The sequence below is a fragment of the Panthera tigris genome, chromosome A1 (genome assembly GCF_018350195.1).
Source record: "Panthera tigris isolate Pti1 chromosome A1, P.tigris_Pti1_mat1.1, whole genome shotgun sequence".
NCBI classification, from domain to species: domain Eukaryota; kingdom Metazoa; phylum Chordata; class Mammalia; order Carnivora; family Felidae; genus Panthera; species Panthera tigris.
Genome location: NC_056660.1, coordinates 35626798 through 35652062, shown reverse-complemented (window position 1 = coordinate 35652062; position 25265 = coordinate 35626798). Strand labels below are relative to the sequence as shown.

General features: G+C 37.5%; 1 protein-coding gene across 1 annotated transcript in view; it reads left to right on the top strand.

Annotated features, from left to right (window-relative positions):
• Positions 1-25265, top strand: part of DIAPH3 (diaphanous related formin 3) — a 503867-nt gene that overhangs the window by 172935 nt on the left and 305667 nt on the right. The window contains exons 15-17 of the mRNA XM_015536788.2: positions 5396-5500; positions 8747-9055; positions 9803-9917. Coding sequence (XP_015392274.2) covers positions 5396-5500; positions 8747-9055; positions 9803-9917 — 529 coding nt within the window. The remainder of the gene's footprint in view (positions 1-5395; positions 5501-8746; positions 9056-9802; positions 9918-25265) is intronic.

Below are 25265 nucleotides of genomic sequence, written 5' to 3'. Positions count from 1 at the left end.
TTATGACAAACTTTGTAAATGCCCCATGTAAGAAGTCCTGCGTGTCCCCCCACACATAGAGGTTATTAACCCCCGGGCCTCTGGCTGCAGGCTAGAATTCCAGCTTAAGCATATGATACTGTCTTTGCCCTGCAGGAACTTGAGAAACAAATGAACACATCATTGAAGTGTCATATGTGCTACAGCTGATAGGTGATCATCGTGTAGGGTGATCCCTTATCCCCTGACTTGGTATTCTAAGCCTTCTACTTGGTATTCTATTTTAACTCTTCCTGAGAAAGTAGTAGTAAACTTTCAGGTACTTGCTTTGGATGCATCCCAGGTAGTATAAATTTGCTTCTATAATCATTTTTAGGTATATGATGTATATGAGTGTTGTTAAATGTGATACCTTTCTCAACATATTGTTTTAAAATTTAAAGTTTAAGTGTAAGTAGAAGAAAGACCTTGTTCAAGGTTACTTGTCTCCTTTTAGTCAGAAGTTATATGTCTTAGGTATATTTAAAAAATATTGTTTGCTCCATAAAAGATTCCTATTGCCATACCATTTTGTATATATCAGCAAGAACTTCTTTCTGATAGCTTTATAAGGACACATGTAAATACTTTGCTTTAGGCAGGAAGCTATCATAGTTGCTAGACACATTCTTTATTTTGGTGCATAAATTTGAAAAATGAAGACCAGAAATGTCAGAAAGTACATAGAGAATATTGAATTATCAACCTTCTTGTACAGATGCACTAATACATTTACCCTAGGGAATGAAATTAAGCAGAGCCTCAGCCTTAACTGTGTTTCTTGACATTTTTGCGTGTAATTTTGTAAGCGTAATATTGCTCTAGAAACTCTTTTTGGAGAAGAAGGCTATCATATCTGTTTTTATAAAGTATGTCTTTAATGGAGATTCATTTTATCCCCAAGGCTACTGTGATTTGACTGTAGATATTATAAAAATGCTAAAGCAAAGTTTATATTTTGTCTCATCCTTTTATAGGGGAGGATATAGAAATTTATCTCTTTGTTAAGTACAGATACTTTAAGTATGGCCAAGTTAATTTAATAAATTCTCTTAGAGTATACTAATTATGACTCTGATTATTTTGGTAGTTTTATCTTTGTTCCCATAAATCATCCTTTTTCCTCCTGAATCTTATTCTAAGCCCTACTAGTTAGGGTAATGTACCTACTGATAGTGTGAAAAAGACTTCATTTTTACTCTCATAAGAATTTAAGTTTTTATTTCTTGCTAAGCAGAAGTAAACACTGAGCAGTCATAAAAGGGAGAATAGAGAACATGACCTCTCAAAGATTTTTCATGCCGGGAGATTGTGGAACTTTAATACATGATATTGACATATTTATTCACAACATATAAAGGAAGACTTGACAGGAATTGGCTCCATTTCTTCATTCGACAAATATTTACTGAGTTTAGTTATAAATGTAAGGCTTTGGAAAGGTAATGAATAAAGTGGATTCTCACTGTGAATAACCTTCCAGGCTGGTGGGTGTTACTGTGGTGTGTGAATAGTGCATTTTGATATTTTTATATTACAGTGTTATGACTGCTACAGTAGGAATACCCTATGCAGAATGGGAGCCTTCTGAAAGGACTCCTCATCTAGACTTGAGTGGCCAGGCAAGGCTGACCCAAGGAAGTCATAGCTAATGTGAGGCGACAAGGTGAGATAGCCAAGAAGGAGGGAGACAGGAATTTATTGTGAATTTCAACATAGCCATCTCAAGGTTAATATTTCTGAAACCAAATTTATTTTTCTTTTCCCTAAAAAAATGCCTTTCCTCCTCCATGAATTTTATATCCCTATTTCCCCCCTAAAATAATAATAGTTTCCAGCTCGCAAAGCAATAGAACACCATCATCATCTTAGAGATATACTCCCCTCACTCATTTCCTTCATTTAGTTGTACACTAATTTTTTAGATTCTGTTTAAAAAAAAAAAAGTCCCTTCATTTTTTTTTTTTTTTTTTTTTTTTTTCCTGTTTTCTGTTTCCCTGTCTTCCCCTTCATTCAGGCAAGCCTTAAATTCTTGGTTGGGTAACTATAGCAGCTCCTCAACCTATTCACATGCCTCTGGTGTTTTCTTTCAGTCCACCTTCCACACTGCTTCAGGCTGGGTTTGCCAAAGTGCAAATTTGGTCATGTTAATTTCTTATTATAAATACTCTTAAAAGCTCTCCATGGTTTACAGGAAAAAAGAGAAACTTTTTGACTTTAAAATTCCTTAAAAAACTTTTTTTCCGTTTATTTATTTTGAGAGAGACAAAGAGAGTGAGCAGGGGAGAGGCAGAGAGGGAGGGAGAGAGAGAATCCCAAGCAGGCTCCGTGCTCTCGGCGCGGAGCCAGATGTGGGCTTGAACCCACGAACTGCAAGATCATGACCTGAGCCGAAACCAAGAGTTGGACGCTTAACTGACTGAGCCATGCAGGTGTCCCCAAATTTACTGTAAAATTCCTTTAAATGGTTTAATTCCTGTCTACATCTATAACTTCATCTCTTGCAATTTGTTTTCTTACCTCTTTTTATGGCCCTTGCATGTTGTTTTCATTTGTGTACTGCACTAAACCTTCTATTTGAAATGCCAGCTGCACTTATCAGCTAACTACTCAAATTCTTCAAACCTGGGGCCAAATTATCACTTCTTCAGTAATCACTCCCATGCCTCCAGTGTATTTCTCCATTGCTGGTAATTTTCACACGTTCGCATTGTTACTTTCCTTTTACTTTGCCACCAGACACTATACTTACTAAAAGTGATGACCATATTGTATTCAACTCTGTATCTCTAACACCTGCTACTTTGAGGAACACATCAGATGCATGATATTCCTTACAGTATAACGAGAAATAGGTAGGTAGTTTGGGGCCAACTCCCAGGAGGTTCTTAGATATTAGGTTAATGACGTAGCCACTGTAAGTTGAAAAGCAAAAGAGTCATGTTTTTTGAGCCATCCTTTAGAAAGAACAGCGATACTCAAAAAAGTTTGTAGAGGGGAAAGGTAATACTGGTTTTAAAAATACTGTTTTTGTTCGTCGCCTTGAAGAATGTTCATTGGGCAGTTGAAGATACGTTTATGGACTGATTAGTAGTCTGGAATTCAGACGAGAAGCTGAGCTGGTGATGGGGATTTGGAAGCCATCAGTGTATGAATGGGGACTAAAACATGTGGGTGTGGAAGATACCATTCTACCAGGCGTATGAAGTGAGACCATCAGAGGGGCAAAGGAAGAGTCCTAGGACAGGACAATAGTAGACGGTTGGACTGAGGAATAGGAACCTATAAAAGAATTGGTAGAAACAGCCAAGGAGTAAGCAGGAGGACCAGAAGAGTGGGTTGTAATACAACACACTGGGGAAGAGAGAATGAATACAGAGGCATATTCGTGAGTATTTAATGCTGTAGGGCAGTCCCATTCGATACGGAATGATGACAGTGTTTGATGATCTTTGTTCAGCATGCTAGCCTTCAGCCTGTGCCTGTTGTGCCCTTGTGACTGAGGAACTGAAGTTTTAACTTTGATATTAGCTAACTTAAATTTACATTCTAGCAGCCACATTGGCTAGAGGCTACACCATTGAATAGTACAGGTATTAGATCAAGTAAGAGGAGGACCGGAGAAGTCCGGGGGCTTTGGAATTTGGCAAGCCATAGTTTTTAGAATGAAAGATGGTGTCTAAATTGGATAATGAAGTGAATGAAGTTCAACAGGCCAGAAAAGGGAGTATGATCCAAGCACACTTTTTGAAGGAGTGCACTTTGAAGCAAGAATAAGATTAGAGTTAGGTGACTCAGGGTAAGGACAAAAAGAGGGTCAAGGAAGATTAGCGTCTTTTAAATTCTTAAATGGTAGGAGGGGTTTGGAGGAGCTGCAGTAATAGAAGTGGTAATGTTGGTGTGGTATGGGTGAAGTGAGGGATATTTGGTTTTTTTACCCGGTAGTTTCTGTTCTCTTTATAAAAGCGCAAAGTTTAGAGTGCGAGGATTGAATGTGAGATTTATTTAACCTGTAAATGGGAATTACAACAATGTTTATTATTTCAGAGTTTTTGCTTGTGTGAATGCAATGATGAAATTGCATTCATGAAATGCAAAAATGCTGACACTAAATCATGGGGGAGGCAACCCTCTGGGGGGGTTGGCATATGAGAAATCTCTGAAACTTTGACTCATTTTGCTGTAAGCCTAAAACAGTTCTAAAAAATAAAATCTGTCTTAAGAAAATACCTGTAAAACATTATCTGAATGTAATTTGTAGGAGGGTGCTGTGGTTTTATCTAAACCCAGGCTTGGAAGACAAGGTCTGGCTTTTAATCTCACTTTTTTAATTTACTGTCTGTACGACAAGGGATTGGATTGCCACCTTTTTGAGTTAAGGACAAAATAAGATTCATAAATAAGTGTTCTTTGTCATCGGTTGCTTTTTACATTCTTGCACTTTCCCTAATTGAGGTCTGACCGTGCTTTAAAGTCTAGAGGCTACATCTGTGAGGTAGTATTTTTTTTATGATTTTTTTTCTTCATTTTTTAAAAAGAAATAAATGTTCTCCAGTATGAGACAATCCCCTATTGCAATTCACCTCTGATAGAGGTTTTCAGTCATGATGATGGCAGGGTGAAGCTATTTGAAGGCAGGGTGGGAATTTGTGATAAGTGGCTGTATAAATTAGAAAACTCATTGGATTCACCAAATTTTACTGTTTGCTTTCCTCCCACAAGATATTGCACCAGGGTTTTAGAAAGATTAATTTATCATTAATCTCCCAAAGATTAATCTCCAAAAGATTAATGATAAATAACAGACCTTATTCTCTTAAATTGCTGTTGAAGATTAGAGCCTGCATCAGGGCCCTTAACTCTCGTGACGACGTGAGAAGTGATGCATTTACGAAATGGAGTTATATAGTAATAGCAAATATTAAAATGGAATTCTTTTTAATTCCTATCATAAGGTTCAAGTACAAGTTTTTGCAAATAGGGGTCTGGGAACTCACTACAATGCTTTGCTCTCTATTATTTTACACAAAGTTGCAATGATATTTAGGGACTTTTAAGAAAAATGTCAGTGTGGCAGATACCTCCGGGCGAGTTTGCTCTCCTGAGAGGAGAAGGTCACAGACTCCATCCCTGGCTTTGTCTGCTCTCTTGCAAATTGAATGATTTTGGTGGGACCCAGAGAGGGACCTAGGGACAGGCTTTGGGTGACTTAGCAAAATCTACCACTTTTTTCATAAAAAGTTTGTGTTCTACTGACGGGTCTTTAGATCATTAGAACCGTATTTCTTTATGAAGAATAGTGCTTTTCACTGCCATCTTTCTGTCTCCTGTTTTTTGTTTTTTTTTTCTTTTTTTTTTTTTCTTTCTTTCTTTGCAGTTTGAAAAAGAGTTTACCGACCACCAAGAAACTCAGGCTCAATTGCAGAAAAAAGAAGCAAAGATTAATGAACTTCAAGCAGAGTTACAAGCTTTTAAGTCACAGGTAAAATACCATCTACCTGGATTGAATTTGGCTATTGAAAGCTTACTATGGAAGCAAAGGTCATGTCACAGCTTCATAGTTCAAAATGTTTAAACTTTAATTTCACTTGTATGTTTTCATAGTGTTGTTTTTCTACATATTTTTGCTCTGTAAATTAAAATTATTTTCCCACTGTTTTTTCTAGTTGCATTTTTAAAAATGTCATCAATTTTTACTAATTAATCTTCTTCCTTATGTTTCATGTGGGTTTTGTTCCTAACGTCATACGTTTCATATGTAATCATAAAGGGTGAGAAAGACTTTTACTCTTAGATTTGTCATTCATCACTGATCTTTATCCCACTACAGGAAATTATTGCTCAAGCTATTTATTTTTCAAAACCTTCAGCCTATGGGTACCTTGCAGTGAAAGATAACCTCTAGCTGAATGAGAACATTTTCTGATAATTTTTCAATTTCCAAAAGTAAACAGATTTAAAACATGACAAAAAAGAGAGCAAATCTGGATTATGAAGCAGATAGCTCACATACACCCTCTACACATAAAACATTTAGATAGCAAGAAATACATCATCTGCATGTTTTAAATGGATGACAGTAAGGAGGTAGAATATTCATAGCTAAATTTCTTCATGCAGATTTACATATAGGATGATGAGTAGTAAGTATAGTTTTGCTATTTTCTTTCCATCCTAATTTATGGTTGTATAGAAATAGTCTCAGATGTACCATTTCCTATATGGTATGCTATTTCCTATATTATTGGCTATTTTGTTTTCTCTTAAATACTTAGTGGGTAATTTTGTTATGGAGGCTATAAGAAGAAACCCTAAGAGATAGCTGTCTCTTAAGTGTTCAATTTTAGGGGGAAAAAAAAGCTCTTATCTGTAAGAAAATCACTCTCAACGATCTTTCTTTAGCGTGTAAGAAGGAAGTACAATTTATTGAAACTTTTCATCTTTCCTGTATGGCTCCTTGTCTCTCATACTAAAAAGTAACATTTGATTGTGTTTTACATTTCAGATTGAGTTATAGACCATGGCTGAGATTCTTAGGTCCAGTTTCTCCTTGTCTGGGCCAATATGAATTTTAAAAATATTTCTTTTTCATTTCTTCTAGTTTAAGGATTACTTGTAAATCCAATCTAAAGAATTCCTGTTTATACAAAATGAAAATATCTGCCATCTTTCGACATGTTACTGCTGCCTGTGTTTTATATTAAGATGGGAATAAATTGTTTTAAAATGAGATTAACTCCAGCAATCTCCTATATTATTTCAAAATGTGGACAAGGGTGACTATTTATGGCTATCAGAAGCAAGCCAACAGCTTAGACACTTAGTATTGGCGGCCATGTTAATTTTTGAAGAATAACTGGGTATTTCTTTTTCCGAGAGATTAGTCGTGTATTTGTCATGAAATCTAATCATTTGTCTTAAGATCCTTTGCTTTGCTCAAAGCTATACTGGTTATGAAGAGTCTGAATAAAATATATTCTGTGTGATTTTATTCCTTTATTCACGTAACAGCCAAGTATTGTCGGGTGCTGGGGATATAATGGTGAGCAGGTTGATCACAGGATAATCTGGCTTCATGAACAATATATTTAAGTCAACCATGCTACATCAAAGGAATTAGTATAGAAGAGAAATGCAGCCATATCTTTAAGGCATTAATAGTTAATTATAACATGTATATTGAATGTGAGTATAAAATACCTACACCTCCTTAACATTCAGAGGGCACTACTATCCATGTTAACGGCAATGCAGCATAATGCTGAATTGATTCTTCTTTATAATTAATGTTTTTGTTAAGACATGTTCTTTGATTTGTGGTCTCAACTTCTTTTATAACACTTTTTTCTTTGTGCTGATCTCATGTGTCAACTTTAGGCTTTAATACATCATCTATTTTTCATAATTGTGCCATAAAACTTTTAAAAGGATTTATTAATGTTTATTAAATGCCCCCACTTGCAGGTGTGTGTGTGTGTGTGTGTGTGTGTGTGTGTGAGAGAGAGAGAGAGAGAATTGAAATCAGTGATTATAGGAAAATAATCATATCACAAAATCAGATCTTCTTTAAAATAATCAAAAAGCATATATGCTTACCATGCAATTGAAACATAAGGCCCGAAGTGACCAGTGGCCACATTTTGCCCTTTTTCTCTCCTGATTTTGCTTTGCTTTTTTGTGACATTTGATACTGTAGAATAGCCCGTTATCCCCCCTCCCTCACTGTCTTCACTTCACTGTGATTCATGAACCTGCACTTGTCTGTTTTTTTCTCTTATCTTTAATTCATTCATCCAACATGTATTTCTTCAATGGCTGTCATTTGTCAGCTGCTGCTTTAGGTTCTGGGAAAGAGTAGTAAATTATACAGACTTAGTAACTTCCCTCATGGAGCTTATAATCTATCAATGAGATAAATGCTAATGATTTCTTAAGCATTTGACACTTTGATAATAATGGCAATCAAAGAGAAGCACAAAGTGCTATCTGTGTAAAAGGAGTGGTCGGATGAGGCTTTCCTGAGGAAAGTACTTGCTAGCTAAGATTGAAAGGATCTACAGGAGGTAACCACATGTCAAGAAAGTTCCAGGCAGAAGGGATTGCATGTGCAAGGGCCCTGAGAGAGGTATGTGGTTGGCAAATACGTGAAATTGTACATGACAGCCACTTAAAAGGCCAGTTCACAAGGATCATGATGTGCCCTGCAGGTCGTCCTTAGGAATTTCTGATTTTTTTTCCTCAAGATGAAGGCATGATGTGACAATGCTATTTAAGTCTCTCTGGGTCTTCTTCTTCTTGTTTTGCTTCTCATTTAAATGCCAGTATTCCATAGAATTCTGTACATAGACTTTATGCTACATGCTCTGTACATACTCTGGGTGAACTTACCTGTTCTCAGTGAGTTGAACTATCACCTAGAAACTGCTGTTTCAAATCTTCTAGACCCACATACCCATTTCCTCCCAGGACATCTCCACCTGGATGGCCATAACTACCAAAATAGGAAATAATATTTCTGGCAATTACACTTCTATGAAAACAAAAGCTAAATTCTTGAATTGGAAAAAGAAAAAAACTATTGGGATTGTGTCTTTTTAGGTCAAGCCATGTGAAATTGCTCATCCTGAATTGTCTTTGGTGTAAGATAATTTTTGAGGCAAGTGTACTTTGACATGTTTGGTAGATGTTTTTAGTCATATTTCTTTTCTTTTTTTCCCTTCCCCTCTAGTTTGGTGCCTTGCCAACCGATACAAGTAACTCTTCGCCATTGGCAGAAGAAAATGGATCTGGCCTTCCAGCACTTGCTTCTTCCCTGCCGCTGCCCTCCTGTGGAGGAGTGCCTCCTCCTCCTCCTCCCCCACCCCCTCCTCCCCTTCCAGGAATGCCCTTGCCCTTTGGTGGTCCTGTGCCTCCACCGCCTCCCCTGGGATTTCTCAGTGGGCGAAACTCTCCTCCTCCACCAACCCTACCTTTTGGGTTAAAACCAAAGAAAGAATTTAAGCCCGAAACCAGCATGAGAAGATTGAATTGGTTAAAGGTAAAACAAATAAATGGAAGAGACATACTGTCGCCTAGATAAAAATTTAACTTTATATTTAATTTCCAGTGGAAATCCTAATCAGAGTGTCATTCAATAGATAAGCGTTATTTGAATTAAATAAAAGTATTGAAACAAAGCCCTTTTCTCTCGACTGAGGCTTTCTGGTTTAGAGATTTGGTGAGAGTTGATGGTTGTTACAATGGGATTTGGTTTGTGATTAAGCTGGTAATTCAACATTATCATCATTGAACATGAAGTGTTTCTCACAAGAACAAAAATAAGTTAGTGTTCGTATGAACTTATCTATGATGATAGCCAATGGAAAAATTAATACATGTTGTCAAAAGTTGGTAATTAGGACACAGAAATCCTGAATCCTGGAGATAGATGGTTTCATGGTCACATAACCTTGGGAAATGATGTGTGATATATCCTGCACTTGAATTATTGCTGTGCACATGAGTTGTATTCAAGACCCTGAGAGGTATAATTAAGAAAGAACAAGTTTTATTTCACTCTGCTTCAAACCCTCAACTATCTGAGAGTGGAAACTTTTTTTTTTTTTAATAAAACCTTAGCTTCCGGAGGAACTTGTATTTTATTACATGCACTTTGGGGAAAAATATTAAGGGATTACTTCATAAACATCTGCTGGCAGCTATGGGACATTGGGTCTGAATGTAGTGATTGTGCGGGGACAGATGAAACACCCAACTATTTATGAATCTATCTCTCTGATTGCAGATCAGACCTCATGAAATGACTGAAAACTGTTTCTGGATTAAAGCAAATGAAAATAAGTATGAAAATATGGATTTGCTTTGTAAACTTGAGAATACGTTTTGTTGCCAACAAAAAGGTAAGTTGAACATCATGCTTATTTGCTTATTTTAATATCATGCTTATTTTAATATGTTAACATTGCCATTTTTTCTGTATTAACTTTTACAGAGCATTGTTTGAGGAGTCCTATATGTGATATTTTTACTTCATTAGTGGGTAAATAAATTAATGGGAAAAAATTTTAAAATACCAATTTTGTTGTGAGTATAGGATAAGCAGTCTTGAAAATGCAAGTGGTTAATACATAACTTTGTCAAATTTTTGGTATGATATCTTTTTTGAAGATGTTCTTAATTGGGTTTTCATAAAGGAGGATATTTTCAGAGAGAACTTTGGCATGAGAATTCCTTTGAGTCAATGGGAAATAGAAAAACAAACAGAATGTGAGCCTTCTTCTAGCCAGCACTTTACCACCCTTTAATATTACTATGATAGTCACAATAATTAGTATGAGTCACATGGGATAGAAATACCAAATTTATAGAGTACCTTGAAAGCTTAAAATAGAAGTACATGAGTAGGTTATATGAACTTTTTATTAAAAGCAATTAGCGTTTATTTCCAAATTGTTTCGTGATAGCTTTTACCTGCTTGGTGTGATGATGATGAATATTTTTAAATAATTTTATTCAAACATCGTTCTTATCTGAAAATTGGGTTTCTACTGTGTATGTTTCAGGGTTGATGTTGACTTAAACTAGTAGGTTAATTTTTAAGTTACGTAATGCTTACATTTTATGTCTATGTTACAAGCTACTTGGATCAGTGATTACATTTTAATTTTCAAGAAGGAACCCTTTTCACCATAGACCTATGCCACTTACAACCCTGGGCTCATTGAACACAGAGAGCTGTAGAAGAGAGATTTTACTCCAGCTGGAGATGGGAAGGGTTGCTATATACAGGGAAGAATTAACTTGTTAAAATACCTACTACGTATTAGGCGATATGCTGTATATCTGATTTAACTTGACAGTCGCAGCAATGAAAGGATTTTGGCAGATACCCCTCCCACCCCAAATCATTTGAGTTCCTTTGAAATGCTTTGTAAAATATAACTGTAAATTAGAATCTCTTTCTAAAAAGTAAGTTAGAACTCTAAAAGGTAATTGTAAATTAAGGTGGCTTTCCAGAATTTGTGCTAAATCCAAAGCCTTCAGCAGATATTTTTGGGCACTGTTCGTGACTAAAATAGTAAAAATGATATATTTTGATCTTTGAAAACAGGGGGAATTTTCTCAGCAAGCTTATCCTAGGAAAACTTGTGAAGTAAGCAGATCTTAATTTTACCTTTTGATTATGGAGAATGAAAATTTTCTTTGAATAAGATTAGTATACTCTTCAGGCAATCAAGGAAAATATATGGCAGTTAAAATGTGTATTTACATGTAAAACACTTCAGAATTTCAGATTTCATAATCTGGAATTGATTAGTTTTCCCTTTGCTTTCCTAGTAGGGTACAAACGGTGGTACCTTAAAGCTATTTAAGTAATACTGCCATCCAGCTACTGTCTCTCTCTCTTTTTTTCCTCTTTACTCTGATTACTTTCTTAATTAATGAGGCTCAAAAGGGAAACTTGTTAGCATGTCTTTAATTTAGCTGTAGTGTTAGCCCTAAATGAAATAATTGGACCTTTAAAAAATTCTTAAGTCATCTAACTTTAGCCTTGAGATTCAAGGTTGAAAAAAAACAACAATGTATTTGCTCAATCAAGTATTAGTTATGAAGTTTAAGGTGAGGAAATGGTGATCCTTGTCTGAGTATTCCGTACTTCTATCTGTCTCTGCCTTTGTACGTGCCGTCCCCTCTGTCCAGAGTCTCTCATTTGACTTACAGACTGGCAGAGGCCCACGACTTCTCTTGTCTCAGCTCAACTGCTACCTTCTTTCTTCTGTGACAGTGGATGATACCTCCATGGTGATCAGAAAAGATGGGGATGCCCGAGGTTGTCATCCTGGGCAATGCCAACCTTTCACAATGCCAATAGGAAACAAGCTGTGAAGGTGACTATTTTTTGATCTGGATTTTAAAGAATAATTCCTGGAAAACATTATTCAGGGAGCCTTAAGAATACATTTTAGCATTACCAGTAGTTAAGTATTTTATTGGAAAACAAAATTGCTGCTTTCAGAAAAGCAGGATTTCCTATAGATACTTTGTAGAGAAGATCAGAAAGGAAGGCAAGAGGAAGGTATCTGAAAAGCTTACCGGAGACCAAGGGGTGGTGGTGGAGTGGACACGTTGCTCCTTGTCTCTTTATTTGTGGCCTGGCCACTGAGGCAATAGGTCCAAATCTTCACTTCTACCTTTCTCCTTTCTCCCATGAGTCCAAAGGTTACTTTAACTCCAGTTTTTAATTTCTGCAGAATTCAAAATTGAACCTAGTCACGAATTATTCAGTCCATGGTGGCGATACAGTGACTCTCTGCTCCCTAGCCAGCAGGGGGAGGTAGAGGCATCGCTTCCCGGTTGATTTTCCTTCATTGGTTCTTGTCAGGACTTGGAAGGGAAGGACACAGGATTCCCATTACTGGGGTTTTAGGGAAATAATGTATCTGCTTTTCATTGCAGTAATTCTTTTGTCTAAGAACCAGGGCATTTTGTGACAGTATGGATGGACCTCTAGGTCATTATGCTAAGTGCAATAAATCAGGTGGGGAAAGACAAATATTGTATGATTTCTCTTATATGTGGAATCCAAAACAATGAAAAAAGCAAACCAAGCTCATAGATAGAACAGAATGGTGGTTGCCAGAGATGGGGGTGGGGGAAATGGGGAGGAGGGGTAGAAATTTATTACATAAACAAAAAACCCAGAGCTATTTCTCTGATTACAAAGGTGGATGTTCCATCCCAGGAATTTAAAAATGGTAAAGGCCAATCATTTGTGTCCCCTAAACATTTGAAATAGGTGGAAAGAAAAAAAAGGAACTGAATTTCATAATTTACCCTCTAATTCTACCTATTCTAATCACATACTCTGTATTTTTTGTTATTATGGCTCTCTCCCCCCCCCCCCCCCCCCACCTTATGGAAGACACTGCTTTGGGTTTTATTGACTTTGAAGTTGAGATGATTGGGTTTTAGTGGTCTTATACCCTGAAAGTTGGAAAAGGAAGAGGGCTTAACAATACCAGTGGAGCACCTGTGGTTGTACCACTCCCTGAGCTGGGCCGTCTTCATGTGACCTTGTTTAAATCATGACCACATCTCTGCTGAGATTTTTCTCCTGCCCAACGATGCTAAGTCCCCAGAATACCACCCTGCCCCACTTGCTGGTAGACACAGCAAGATATTCTAGGCATGAGCTTGGATATTTCCTCTTTACTCATGTTATTCTTTATTATATCTTTTTTTCCCTCCCAGTTAAATTTGTATTTTAAACTAACTTCCCTGTTACGTCTAGACATTGCTTTATTAGGAAAGTGCCCATGTCCTGCCTTAAGGAGTACAGGAAACTCAGCCTCTTCGTACAAAATCAGTATGTTTCTTTGGTCCCGTTGTATAATTTTTTTCTTTGATTCCTTTATTTGGCTATCAAGTATCGCTTTGGTTTCCTTGCCTTTCTCAGTTCTAACCTGTCTAAATTTTTGAGTTACATCTCAGCTTTTCATATTTTAAATTCTCCTGAAAATAACATGTAGGCATTTTTCCTGGTCATATTTTTCTTTTTCTCATTCTCCCTCATTCCTTTCTCCTGTGTTTGGCTGTCACTGTTCAAGGCAGCCAATATTTATTGGGTGTGCACTGTATGTTAGGCCTTGTGTTTGGCACTGGGGACGCTGTAGAGAGAAAGCAGTTGTGTGCACGTCCACGTGTTGTTTTCTCAACCCCAGTGAAACTCCATCAAGCTCTCAGTCAAGTTGAAGCACAAGAATGAGGAGTGGAACAACAGATGCTGATTTTTGATTCAGAAAGGAGGATTGCCATGTTTTACTGTCTTGGGCTCCTGTTAAGACTTAACAAGATTATAAAAGAAAAGTGTTTATATATCTCTTTGAAGTTGAATCACAATATTCATATATTGAACATTTGGTATCATCAAAATAATGCTAATGATCTGTGTATTTTTTTACCAGATTGGAAGCATCTGCTGGTTAATTTTTACAGGCTGTTGGAAAATGGATTAAAGTATACTAACAGGTTATTGGTGTTGGATTTATCAACTAAAATTAATATTAATTACTTTCATTATTCACAAACTGTTAATAGGGATTAAAGGGTTTTCTGGAAGTATATGAATAGTCTAATTCACTTAGACTGATTTATGATAAAAATGTGATTCCACAATTGTTAGCTTTCTGAAGTAATCACATTTTAGAACAGGTGCATCATATTTGCCAGATAGGGCCAATAAACTGGTTTAGAAATAATTTATCAACTGAGCAGTTATGGCATATGGAAACAGTTAATGGATTATGTACTTACAAACAAATCAAGCCAAGATTTCTGACATCATAGTTCAGTGGACAAAGTATTGGGGTAGGGAGTGATAAACCATGGATTATCTCAGGGACTTGGCTGTGTTCAGGATGTCGCTTTGTATTTGAAACACAATTTATTCCTCTGTGTGAAAAAAAGTGTATTAAAAAAATCCTAAACTACCTCAAAGCCTACATTAAGATGAATAATATAATTTATAGTAGAGAAATGTTTTTCATGAATGTGTGTTAATAAAGAGATGACGAATGCACCATATCTTAAAGGTTTCTGAAAAGACATTTGACAAACACTTGTTTGGAAAGATGGAGGAGGAAATCAGTGATGAATTAAATATTTCCCTAGGGATTTGTCCTTTGGCTCTTGTCTGTGTCTGAATCTGAAAAGAACTAAAGACTTAAGGAAATGATAGGGCCTGTCAGGAATGTCTTGTTTCACCCTTAGAAAGTATCTTTTTGTTACCAATTATTTGTATTTTGTGTTGGGTTGCGGAAGAAACAGAAATTTATTCTGAAAGGTTTAAAGAAACAGAACTTAGAGAAAAGGGCTGAAGAGAGTAGGTTTGTTTATTAGCCTGGAGCTACAGGCGACTTTCAAGTCCCAGAATGCTTCAGTTACATGCTTAGTTATACCATGTATCTTTGGCACGGTGTGATGGGAATTCTAAAAGTCCCTGTAACTGGGCACATTTCTTGTATATTGTACAACTGCTATAAACAAAAAGGGAGGAAGCTTAGACATGTGTGCAGGGGTTGAGTGCCCCTAAACATAGCTCCTCTCCCCTTTTCCCCCCTCTTTCTTTTCCTTCTACAGTGGAGAGAGGGATGATACTGGGGAGCATTTGGATTCACCAGGAGTCCCTGGACGAGTGGTAGATGGGGGTAAACTGTGTTCCTTGTACATTACAAGGTCACTTTGGTGTTTTAATTCTTGGAGTTTTCAGTGGTGCACCTGTAGCTGTCCTCCCTTGACAACATTGTAAGATGTTTTATGGTCCTCACACATTTTTTTCTCTCTCAGGATTTCTCTTTCGTTTCCTGTATCTTCTTACTCCCATTTACCAGGGAATCTCTTGTTGCCCTGTGGTTGTTCAAAGTACATTGCCCCATTTCAGGCAGTTATTCTTTGTCTTGTCTGCATTATGTTCTAGCAGCCGTCAAGGCTCCCACTCATAATTAGCGTGCAGTATTATTCACCTGAAAATATAAATGAGACTCATCTTTCTGAATGCACTCTTTGAATCTTAATATATTTATACATCTGGCTGGTCACTGACCCTCTTCTCTCCCTCTGCCCCACTCCTCAGTGTCCCTCAGGCCCACCTTCACATACACTTAGCAGGCTCAGAGGAAATAGGATCACATGCAGTTAGTATTGCAATGATGCCATCCCTGTAGCACAAGAAGAGCGTGGGGTCATGGTAGGAAAGTCATAGGAGAGGGAGGAGGCTTCTTTCTGGATTATATGCTCTGGAAGCTGGATAATAAATAAAGAAGATAGTAACTTCTTTTGTAACAGGCAAAAAAGAACCTTTATGAAAATAACTTTTTTAACCTTGAATTTCTAAAGTTAGGTTTTGAGGTAGTTATAGATTTGTGTTTAGGTAAAGCTGGGTGTGTTTTGTCCTTCAAGGTTAAATCATTTAGTCACAGGTTAGGACTTGTACCATGTTGTGCATTTAACTCAAGCATTCACACGTGTCTTGGCATCTGAGGAACCCACCAGGTTAGAAACCGTTGGTATCACATCCCTCCCTTGTCTAAGTACTTGTCTGTGTCTTAAAAGGATGGCTATTTCTGAGTCAGACACGCTCTAGTCCAGGAGTTCTTAACTTGGATTAACTTGGGTCTTTGAACTTGAATAAAAACAAAACAAAGCAGAATGTTACTTTCACTTACTTGTAACTGAAATTTAGCTTTTCCTTCATTTATAAATATAGGCAACAAACACGCACCTAAACCATTTCTACCTGTGAAGATTATGTATACTTTTTATATCCCATCAGAATTATTTCAGATACGTTAAATATCACTGAAACTCATCACTACTTCAAAATTTGGGTGGTTGTGAGACCTGCAGCTATTCAGGTCTTGTTATTCAGGACATTAATTAAGAAATGGATTTTGTCAGTTGGGTCCTCCAAAAGCCGATGCTGAGATGTTGGGGTGCAGGCGTTTTTAGGGGGTGTGCAGTGGGTAACGCGTGTGAAAGGTACAAGGTGGGGGAAGCAGGACCGGGTAGGAAGAACCTCAGGCCCTGATGTCATAGGACACATTCTCAGCCACCCTAATGTGTGTGTGTTTGGGGGCTGGTGGGGGGAAGCTCTGGAACAGAGGATCTGTTAGGGAAGTCCTGGGATGGGCCCCGGTAGCCAGGCCCAGCGCTCCTGCCGTGCTCAGCCATCAGCTGGGAGCTGCCCAGGAATGGTGTGGTGGCCTGGACTTGGGACTCAGGAGCATCCTGAGGGTGGTGACAGCTTGGACCTGACCAGCCACGTGCACTCCTTGCAAGTGAGGGGGGACATTTTTCCTAAAGGGAGATCTTAGCAGTGCACGTCCATGGCTGCCATGCATGTATTTTGCTAGTCACAGACTGGTATTTAATGCATTTTGGTAGCTGCATTTGAGTATCATTTGCTTCCTCTGAAATCCTATGTATTATCTTTTCTGCACTTAAGAATTTTCTGAGAAGCTGTCTATCCCTCTGACTGCCGGTGGGGTCCATGGCAACAAAGGTTATGAAGCCTGCTGTAGCCTTTCTGCCTTGTGCAGTGCTGGGCATGAGGCGAAGGTCAGGAGCCTCGGCCTGGCCTTGACTACTGCCTGTTCACATATATGCACATTTTTGTTTGCTTGCTTAGTTTTATTTTGTTTTAATTCAAGGGGCCACTACATGATTTGTCATGAGATACTTAACTAGGAATACCTTTTTACTGTGACTGGAACATTAGGTCGTCTGTTTTTGGATCCACTTTTTTAACAGACTACTGAAATGCATTTGTTAATAAAAGCATATGTCGAATCTGGCACAAGTACAAAACGCCCTAATTAGACAATAATAAAACAACAGTGTTGATAATGTCTTTTTGTTTTGTTTTGTTTTTTTAGCAGTTGTGTTTATCTCCTATCATTTTATTTGTTCCCCAAAACAATCCTGTGGAAGAACCAAGGCAAATATTGTATATGTGTTATATGTAAGAAAAAGTTACACTCTTCATGTGAAGTTGAGCTAAAAGGAGCTGCCACTCTGAATGGAATACAGATCTGAGCTATGCCATGCTGCTTCTCTGATTAAAAGAAATCCTATTATGTTTTATTTAAAGTGCTCTTCTTTGATTTAAAATAATTTCCCTCTCATCTCCCGCCACCTTACTGCTGCCCCCCAGCAGTTCACCCTCATCCCACAATTTATATTAAAGGCTTTAAAAACTTGCCATTTTTTATTAAGACCATCTTTCATCATTTGGTCCCTCTATTCACTTCTGTAAGTATTTGAGCTGTAAATACTAACGCCATGCTGTGGCGTGTACAGGCGGGGAGAGGGACCGTGGAGTACCCCCCACAAGCGTATGACCCCGGCTTTTGCAGCTGTAGTTCTTTATAAAATGGGGGAGAAGATACCCATCTCACAAGGTTATTGTGAGGATTAGATAATAAAGTTTTTAAAGCATCTTTTGCAATGCCCGGCTCATTGTCGTCGTTCAGGAATTGTTAGCTGAACTTAAATTTTGAGAATGCAGGCTTGTTTCCACTTGTAAAATTTTGTGTACCTTATGTGAATCTTGCATATGAGCTGGCCAGCTTTAGCCCCACTTGCAAATGAAGCCTTTCAAACCATTGAACTGCTGTGTTAACTGACCTATGTTAGTAGCCATTTAAGAAGATTTCTGTAATACTGATCTGTGCCATCAGTTTTAGAAATAGTAATAGATGATTTTGTACATCCTATTTCTTTCATCTTTGTGTATGTCTTAACTGTCAAATGCTTTATTAAGTTCCTAGAGAAGAAGAGAGATCTGTTGAACCAGGAATGAAGACTGGTTTGTCTTTTTTCTTATTTTTTTTCCTGAGTTTTTCCATGATTTTTTTTGTTTTTATTTTCAGTTTACAAGTCATTAATGGAGCTGAGCCGATTTTTGTGATCTTATGAAATTTAAAAACTGAGAACTTTAACTTTTAACTTGGTGTGATTCAGTTTTTGAGCATTGAGCTAATGACTTGAGAGTGAAGTTGAAAAACTCAATCTGTACTTTATAAAATCTGACTAGTTCTTGTTAATTATTCATGATTATTTTTGACAGTATTTACAGTTTCAAAGATTAGTGAGGATGTTATGTATGGCTTAATGTAATTACAGAACTGGGATGCATTAAGGTGTAGGGAACCTTTTGTTGATAGGCAAATACAAGAGCCAACTAAAGCTCATGGCTAAATTCTCCCTGGGGCTTGCAGGAAGGGTGATAACTGTTAATTTTCTTATTTTCATGGAGTGCTAGCAGAGGGTTCAGAGGAGTGAGAATTTTTCAGGAGTGGCTTGTTTTCGTGTGTGTGTGTGTGTGTGTGTGTGTGTGTGTGTGTGTGCTGTATGGTGCAAGCTAAAAGAATTATTTAGGTGAACCATATACAAATGTTGAAATTCTACTATTTTGACATATCAAGAACTTCATGTGGTTTAGCCCAATTCTTGTTTTCTGAAGTGGTGACTAATTAAGGAAACACATAGAAATGTCTTTGTAACTTAATTAAAAAAGGAATGTTGGTATTTCTGCTTTTCTCATAGCTTGTCAAATAATTGATGGGGGGTGGGGGGAGTGAAACTCCTGAAATGAGAAGTATTTATTTTGGAATGACTTACATCCCCCAAATCTAAGACTGGAAGATCACCTTGGAATTTTACATGCTGTATTAGTGTATATAAATTAATCTTTTCTGGTGACTCTGTGAGGAAGTTTGCCTGCAAGAAACAGTACCCAGCTAAAAGTGATTTCGACCAGAAGTCTGGTGGTTGGCTGTCTTAGATTTGGTCAATTCAGCATCCCAGTGATGTCCAGACTCAGTATTAGCTTCTCCATTTTCTTAGCTTTCCTTCTACTTTCAGCATAGCTTAGTTAACAAGGGCAGGAGGGATCATTATGCTCACAAGTGGAGTTTTGTATTAATTTTCTATTGCTGCTGTAACAAATTCCTGGAATTTGGCAACTTAATGCACATTTACTGTTTTACATTTCCGTGGGAAGTCCATCATGGTCTCACTGTGCTAAAATCAAAGTGCCAACAGGGCTACATTCTGGGGGCTCTAGGTGGGACCTGTCCCTTCCTTGCCTTTTCCAGCTTCTAGAGCTGCCCACTTTCTTCAGCTTGTAGCCCCCTTCCTCCAGTCTTCACAGCTGGCCACAGCGAGGGGAGTCCTCAGGGTCCATCTCTCACTGGTTTCCTTGACTGCATCCTTCTCAGGCTCTGACCTGTGCTAGGAAAGGTTCTTGAAGAACCATGTGATTAAATTGGGTACACCTGGCTAATCATGCTAATGTCCCAGCCTTTCTGTCTCTGACCTTAATCACATCTGCAAAGTTCCTTTTTCCAAGTAAGGTAGCATATTCACAGTGCTAGGGATTAGAACACGGTTATCTTTGACAGAGGAGGATGGGGTGCCAAAATTAGTTGGTTATCATAAAATTGCAACATTTCACAGGGCACTTGGCCTGGTTAATTCCACTCACTAAAATTATGTCTGTCTTCTTTAGCTCTGTTCTTTTTCCAGGAATGCCGTTTTAGGGTCCTGGGGCATTTTGACATACATCATTTGTTCTGTTCATTAAATGTTATTGAGCTTTGGATCTTTACTAATTACATTAAGATATGTTTTTGTTACCATGGCTAAGTGCCTTTGTGGAGGTTTAGGAAAAATCCTTACATCATGTACTAAGTACTAGAAAATATTTTTTTTTTCCTTTCTTTAGTCAAATATACTATAATTAATGTGCAACAGGTATCGCAATCTACTATGCATTTTCTAGTTTGTAATGTACGCTATGGATTTCATTTTTTTCCTAGGAAATTATTAAATTCTGTATATATGTTTTTACTTTATATAATTTTTTTTCAACCCAGAAACACCATCCAAAAACCTATAGTAAAGAACCACTGGCATTTAAAAACAAATTGGTTCTTTATGCTGATTTATTACTATGCATTTTAAGAAAGAAAGAAAGACTGGTTCTAATTTAGAAAGAGAAGTGTTTTATGTTTTATACATTATTAACTTATGGGAGATAACTTTCTACACTTCTGTTGAACAATAATTTCTGTACTTTGAAGTTTAGTTATATTTTAAGTTTTATTTATTTTAGTAATCTTTATACCCAGTGTGGGGCTCAAACTCACAACTCCAAGATCAGGAGTTGTATAGTTTGCCAATGGAGCCAGCCAGGCTCCCCAAAGATTAGTTATATTCTAAAATACGGACTGCTACTCTTGTTGTATGATTTTCACAATATATTTTAGCAGAATAAATATTTATATTTTGTGATAGGGACTTTGGGAAGAGGCACGTTTTTGTGGTCCAATATTACTCCGACCTAATAAGCACCTATAAACGGATATGAACATGTAATTTCATTACAACCTGGAAAATGTTATTATAATTGCATATTTCACTGGGCAATTTAAAACACAATATATAAAAAGTTTATTTTAATTGGAAAAATTTCATCACTGAGGAAATCCCATTTATCAGAAAGATCTAATGCAACCCATTGCCCACAAAATAAGCAATTTATTTTAATTGTTGGCTCTTAGTCATTTGCCAGTCTACTCTTCTATCATGATACTGCCTTAGCCTCGTTCTTCCTGAAGCAGAGCTCTTCTTCCTTCTTTAATCTTCTTTTCTTTTTCAATTAGAGAACCAATTATTTTTCAGGGTTTCACAGGTCACAGTGGGACAGTTTGGCTCTCTGCTCCCACAGCAGAAGATTTAACCCTGAAGAGTTGAAATAGCCAATGGAATAACTGTGTTTGTTTTTAAATGAGGGATATTAGTGTTTGGAGATGTTACATTTTCCTGTTTTAAAATTAGACTTTTTCTGAATAATACTGAATTTTCTCAAGTCTTGTTGTGCTTCATTTCAAATCTTGCCTATCCGTGTCAAAATGAATCTGACCTTTTCGTACTGACCAATCATTTGTATTTCCATTATCTGTTTTAGTAGATTCAGCTGTGTTGTCAGTGCCGCTAGCAAGGAAAACAGCAGTCTGTGCCAATGTCAGTGTGGTGACAATACTTTTGTAATAGAATTTTCTATATGTGTGTGTGTGTGTGTGATAAAGTTATATGTTTATGAAAGAATATTTTGTAAACCTGATAATCTGAAATTGATAAACACTGGATTGCTACTTCACTTTTTACCATCTTTTTTTAATCTGAAAGATTGTTGGGTACAGAGAAGGCAACTGATAGGATCATCCTATGCCCATTTTTGGATCTCTGAGGTATGCTTTATCAAAAAAGTTATTTTTGTGAATGTGTTCTTGATGAATAAGCATAACTTACAACCTCAATAAATCAAAATTTCTCGTTAATTCTCGATTATATTAGGGTTGTAAGAAGTCTAGAACAGCTGTTGGAAGTGAAAAGCAATGAGAGAAAGGAGCTGACTTGAACCGTAAAGGAGAAAATGAGTGCCTGCTTGGCCCCAGTAACTGTGCCCGGTCCTTACATTGTAAGATTTAGGCCTTCATCCCACTTTAACGCGTAGAGGTTGAGGTTCAGAGAAGTTAAAAATCTGGCCCTCAGGGTGGCATCCTTAGAAAGGAGCTGGAAGTCAAGAAGTCACTTCTTCTGATTCATACCTGGGTTTCTTTCCCCTCTCTCCTGTTTCGAGTGGAGAGGGAAGGAGGGAGGGAGTGCCAATGGGAGTCCACTAGCATTGGTATGGAAATGACCTTGTTATCAGGAACCCTGACTACCTGCTTGTGTAAGCACAGTGACTTCTTTTGTTCCTTTAAACTTGGGATACTGTAATTACCATTTCATTCTCTTCCTCTTTTTAAGACAGTAATGCCAACTGTCTTCAGATTTTCACCCCTACAAATATCACATTTATCCTGACCCCTGTGTGCACGCATTCTGAAGGATTAAAAAGAAAAAAAAAAAAAACTTTTCTAACGGAAAAGTTTGGTAGCTTTTTGGAGTCTGTTCCCACTTGTGTTTCTAGCTGTATTCTTTTTGTTTTTGTTTTGTTTTGTTGTTTGTTTCTCTCTCTGTTATATACACTATGCCTCAGTAACTGTGGTCTATTTTTTCACCAAGTTTGGCCATGCGTTTCATTGCCTCTCCCTGTATCTTCATCACTTACTGTGAATGTTTTAATTTGCACTTTCTACCTGTACTTCATTTTCTAGGCAAATCCCCCCTGGGAACTGCTCCTGCCTTGTTGACAGTTATGTCTTCCACCAGCTTAGGCTTTGAAGAGCTTGCCTGGATTCTGCCCCTGGCTTCCGCCTTTCTGCTTTCACAGGGTTGAACCCTTTCTCTCTTGCTGGGAGAGTGCCAAAGCCTCTGGAAACCCTTGGGTTTCCTGCTGCTCTGCTCTCTCACTTCATCTCCTACTCCCTTCTCCTTTGTCCTTTTACTGAAGCCACATTGGTGTAAGTGGAGCCCCCGTGGTATACCCCAGAGGTACCCTGTCTTGGACCCCTTCCTGCATGGAGGAAGAAGAAGTCCCTTACCATTTTTGAGTCTTGACTCCAATATCACCTTCTGGGTGAGATTCCTGCACTTGCTTTCCAACTTAGTGCTGGCACATTTTCCATGGGCTCTATCTGCCCCCCATGCTGATTCTTGCTACCTTTTTTTTTCTTTAAGTCATTTCTCAATTTCTAACATATTATTACTTATTTACTAAGCATATGTTTGTCTTTTTCTTTCTTCGCCCCCACTGGAATTTAAGCTCCTTTAGGGGAGAGATCTTTGTTTTCCTTTACTGATGTATCACTAGCACCTAGCAGAATGCCTAACATGTAATGGACAGTGGATTAATGTTTGCTGAATAAGTGAATGGTTTTTCATTCCTTTAAAGCAGAAATACAATAATTTCATCGTCCTCCAGCAAGTCCCCCCCCCATTTTTTTGGATGGAGAGAAGAATTTTTTTTTAAATTTTTTTTAACATTTATTTATTTTTGAGAGGCAGACAAAAGCATGAGTGGGGAGGGGTAGAGAGAGAGGGAGACACAGAATCTGAAGCAGGCTCCAGGCTAAGCTGTCAGCACAGATCCCAACGTGGGGCCTGAACCCACGAACTGTGACATCATGACCTGAGCTGAAGTCAACCAACTGAGCCACCCAGGCGCCCCAAGAGCAGAAATATTTAAGTGATCAATATTCCAATTAACTCTGCCACTGATGACTTTGCTCTGAGTGAATAACAAGCTCTTTTGTAAATTAGGTAAAAAAAAAAAGAAAAAGAAAAAAAAATGAAGGTGATTGAGAGGGGGGATAGATTCAGAATCTAGATGCTAAAACGATTTACCTTTCTTGCTTGGTTTAGCAGCAAGAATCTATATAAGGAGGAAGAAAGAGATGAGCTAAATTCTTTGTTATTGTTGGATGGAACTCGATGTGTGCAAACCAGGAATAACTATTAACAAACAGATTGCAATAGATGGATTGTTTTCCTCCTGAAAATTATACCTTTGTTGGGTATCGATTTTTTTTTTTTTTTTTGGTAGGAGATGAAATTCATATCACATAAAAGCCATTTTTTAAGTGAATAATTCGCTGGCATTTAGGGCATTCATAATGTAGTGCAGCCACCACTTCTATCTAGTTTTATTTATTTTCATTTTCTTTCAAAAGAGTGAGAGTGTGAGTGGGGTAGGGGCAAAGGGAGAGAGAATCTTAAGCAGGCTCCACGCTCAGCACAGAGCCCAATGCAGGGCTCGATCCCAAGACCCTGGGATCATCACCTGAGCCAAAATCAAGGGTCGGACACCCCGTCACCTGGCCACCCAGGCACTCCAACTTCTATCTAGTTTTAAAACGTTTCCATCAGTCCAAAGTGAAATCCTGCAGCCATTAAGCAGTTTCTCCCTGTTGTTCCTTTCCAGTTCTGGCAACCAGCAATCTGTTTTCTGTCTGTGTGGATTTATTCTGAGTGTTTCATATAAATGAGAGTCCTACAATATTTGACCTTTTTGTATATGGCTTGTTTCATTTAGCATTATATATTTAGGATCATACATGTAGCATGTATCATACATGTAGCACGTACACATTCCTTTTGTGTATATACTATTGTGTGTATATCCATGTATATACGTTGTGTGTATATACTATGGTATTTTTATTCATTCTTTGCACAATTAAAGCTGTTTCCTTGTGGGGGGTATTGTGAATAGTCCTGCTGTAAACATGTGTGAATATGTATTTGTTTAAATACTTGTTCTCTATTCTTTGGGGTAACAGACTTAGGAGCGGAATTGCTGTATCACTTGACAATTCTGCATTGAGCATTTTAAGGAACTGCCAAGTTGTTTTTCACGGTGACTGAATCTTTCTAGATTCCCTGCAGCAATGGCAGAACTGTTCCAGTTTCTCCACATCCTTGCAAACACTTGTTGTTGTTATTTTTTTTATGGGTATTGACTTTAAGCTTTTAAAAAATTACAAATTTCCTGAAACTATTCTTACATAAAGCTTTGATTGGTCCTAACAAAATCAAGTACATTAACTCTTCTTATAGAGGCTAATACAGGTTTTAATCAAGTGGAGAAAACTTAGGATACAAATACTATTGAATTACAAAAAAAAATTGAGCAGTGGCATAGGATTCAAAGCTACTAGGAATAGAAAGCTTGCAAGTTTGCCTGAGAGATATATGTGTTACGGGTTATTCTGTATTATAACTATAAAGTATTACATGTG